The sequence below is a fragment of the Salminus brasiliensis genome, chromosome 4 (genome assembly GCF_030463535.1).
Source record: "Salminus brasiliensis chromosome 4, fSalBra1.hap2, whole genome shotgun sequence".
Classification (NCBI taxonomy): Eukaryota; Metazoa; Chordata; class Actinopteri; order Characiformes; family Bryconidae; genus Salminus; species Salminus brasiliensis.
The window spans coordinates 549,142-552,175 of NC_132881.1; the positions used below are offsets into that span (position 1 = coordinate 549,142).

At 45.4% G+C, this 3,034-nt stretch overlaps 1 protein-coding gene across 1 annotated transcript in view; it reads left to right on the forward strand.

Annotated features, from left to right (window-relative positions):
* LOC140553926 (mitogen-activated protein kinase kinase kinase 9-like) overlaps positions 1–3,034 on the forward strand; it is a 40,329-nt gene extending 37,295 nt beyond the window's left edge. Inside the window, 11 exon segments of the mRNA XM_072676715.1 lie at positions 35–70; positions 73–193; positions 661–752; positions 1,125–1,207; positions 1,293–1,401; positions 1,511–1,558; positions 1,561–1,625; positions 2,052–2,079; positions 2,746–2,756; positions 2,758–2,848; positions 2,851–3,034. Of these exon segments, the coding sequence (XP_072532816.1) occupies positions 35–70; positions 73–193; positions 661–752; positions 1,125–1,207; positions 1,293–1,401; positions 1,511–1,558; positions 1,561–1,625; positions 2,052–2,079; positions 2,746–2,756; positions 2,758–2,848; positions 2,851–2,876 (710 nt within the window). The 3' untranslated portion in view covers positions 2,877–3,034.

The window sequence follows — 3,034 nt, forward strand, 5'->3', positions numbered from 1 at the left end:
TCGTATATAGCCTGAATCTGCTTCCCGTTTTCAGATAACCTGCTGGGCATCTCGTGGGTGGACAGCGGTTGGTGCCCATCCTCAACCCCGGGAACGTTCTCGACTACTTCTCTGAGCGCAGCAACCCCTTCTACGACCGAACATGCAACAACGAGATGGTCAAGATGCAGAGGCTAACTCTGGACCACCTGAAGTGAGTTATCTCTGTTTAACATGGCGGTCAGTGTGTTTTCCCCCTATACCAAGTATAGAGGCTTTTATTGTAGTGTAGTGTTGTTGTCTAAACACAGAGTGGAGCCAGATTGCGTTCCTCCGGGACCATGATGCAGCATGGAGCAGCACAACCCAACACACAGCTCTCTCACTCACTCAATCACACACTCATCCTCCTGGACTGCCAATAGAGTCCTATTCTGTTGGAAGTATTTCTTCTCTACAGGGACTAGACAAGCTGTTTGTGTGCATTGCACATCTGTGTCAGCAATAGGTGCAGCTTACAGTAGCTCTAAAAGCATTCATTTAGAAGGGGTGTCCACAAACATTTGGACATGTAGTGTAAGTCTGTATTTTGTTTAGTCAGTGTTACACAGAGAAGCAGTAACTAACATTCACTTTTTGTGTGTGTGTGTGTGTGTGTGTGTGTGTGTGTGTGTTTTGTAGTCAGATGGTTGGAGTGGAGTATATCCTGCTTCATGCTCAGGAGCCAATCCTGTACATCGTCAGAAGCAGCAGAGACAGTCGCCCACCACAAGGTGGGTCAGTTCTGAAGAGATATTCTACATGCGGCCCGTTTCTGCCTTTTCTTTTAAACCCATTCAAATGAAATGTGTAAATGACTAAAATGGACAGTGTGTGACCGTGACTGTATATCTCACTTCATTATTTCTAATTCTTCCCCTTCCTTACAAGTGTCTTATGGGATGTGTCTGCCTGTCATTGTAAATAAATGCTGGTTAAACAAGATTAAAATAAAAATATACAAAAGCAAGACATGGATCACTACACTTACTCTCTCTCTCTCTGTCTCTCTCCTCTCTCTCTCTCTCTCTCTGTCTCTCTCTCTCTGTCTCTCTCTGTCTCTCTCTCTCTCTCTCTCTCTCTCATCTCTCTCTCTCTCTCTGCAGTCATTCCTCTGGCTGATTATTACATTATAGCTGGAGTCGTGTACCAGGCACCAGACCTGGGTTCAGTCATCAGCTCCAGAGTGGTGAGTGTATTTAACTAACACACAAGACAAGGTAGTCTGCTACTGCTTTAGATGACAGTAAATACATGTGTGTGTATGTGTTTAGCTGTCAGCGGTGCATGGTATCCAGTCAGCGTTTGATGAGGCCATGTCCTTCTGCCGCTATCACCCCTCTAAAGGCTACTGGTGGCATTTTAAAGACCAGGAGGAACGAGGTGAACCATTCTGAATCACAGCGTCTGAAACTGATTTTAAGGTTTTAGTTTTCCACGATGCAGGCCCTGTAACATCTTCCCGTGTGTGTGTGTGTGTGTGTGTATATAGAAAAAGTAAAACCCAAGTCTAAGAAGAAAGAAGAGCCCAGTTCTCTGTTCAGAGGCAGAGGGTGGACGCATTACTGTTGGACCTGCGCAACAAGTTCCCACCAATGTTCTATCAGGTAACACACACACACACACACACACACACACACACACACACACACACACACACACACAGTGTACACACGACACACAGGGCTAAGTTGAGGTGAGATGTGAGGGAGTGTCATCAAATGACAAATGCCATGTCCCTCTTCATCCTCTTTGGATCAGCACTGTGGACGTTCTCAGTTCTGTTGTGAGCAGTCAGCGTTCTCCTCCAGGCGTGCTCAGCTCCAGCGGGGTCTTGGTGGCCGTTTGAGAAGATGTGGTGGAGCTTCTTCACATGTCTTGGAGGAGGACTGTGGCTAGCCTTCACTCTCTCAGGATGTTAAAATTACAAAGCGATTGTCAACTCAGAATGTTTCTGAAACAGAGGAAAGTTAGGCTTTAATCATATGTAGCTGGAGAGTATTCATGTGTTTTTGTTTCTTTTATTTTTTTAGCCGAAACCTGGAGAGAAGCCAATTCCAGGTAAATATTTCTGTTTATTTCTGGATGTGTGTTGCAGGGATGTGCTGGGGATGTGCTGAGGATGTGCAAATCCAAAAAAAAAAACCCACCATTGACGATTACTGATGAACAGTAGAAGGCTTTTCCTCACTGACTGAAATCAGGGGTGGGGGGGGGGGGGTTGATATGTAAATATACACTATAGAAGTCCAAATGTTTGTGGACACCCTTCTGATGAATGCGTTCAGCTACACACAGGTTGTCTGGTCCTGTAGAGAAGTACAGCCAATAGAATAACTGTGTTCTCTGGAATGGTTGTGGTGCCCCACACAGTACATTTAGGTGGGATGAGTTGGGGATGATTAGGTGAGTTGGTGATATTCTCCAACATCCTGACCTCACTACTGCTCTTTTCACCTAATGCAATCAAAATCACAGCAATGCTCCTTCAAAATCTAGTAGAAAGTCTTCTTCTCTGGACAGTAGAGACAGTTACTCCAACTGAAGCAGGACTAACTCTTTTAATACCCTTGATTTCAGAAGAAACTGTGAATGAGCAGGTGTCCAATACTTTTGTCAGAATACAGGAACAGTTTTGTTAGTGATGATTAGTGTGATATTGTTTGTAAGAGTGAATTTATTTGGGTTATTACATATTTATGTGTATATTCTTCTGTCTCTCTACAGTGGAGGTGAAGGAAAGAGCCAGAGCTGCCAGCAGAAGCCACTAAACAGGAGGAGCGAGAGACAGCCACTAAGACTCCAGCACCGTCCGGACCCAGTAAACCTCCACTGAGAAACGAGCACGGCTTCAATAACGTGCCACACTAGAGCGGACGTAGACACTCGCGCACAGTGCTGGATAACAGCCCGGTGTGCTGCTGGAATTTCTGCAGCCTCGGCTGTTCTGGCCTCATTCACAGGGACGGCGGATCATTATTCTGAAACCTCATCTGTGGCTCTTCGTACCTGTTGT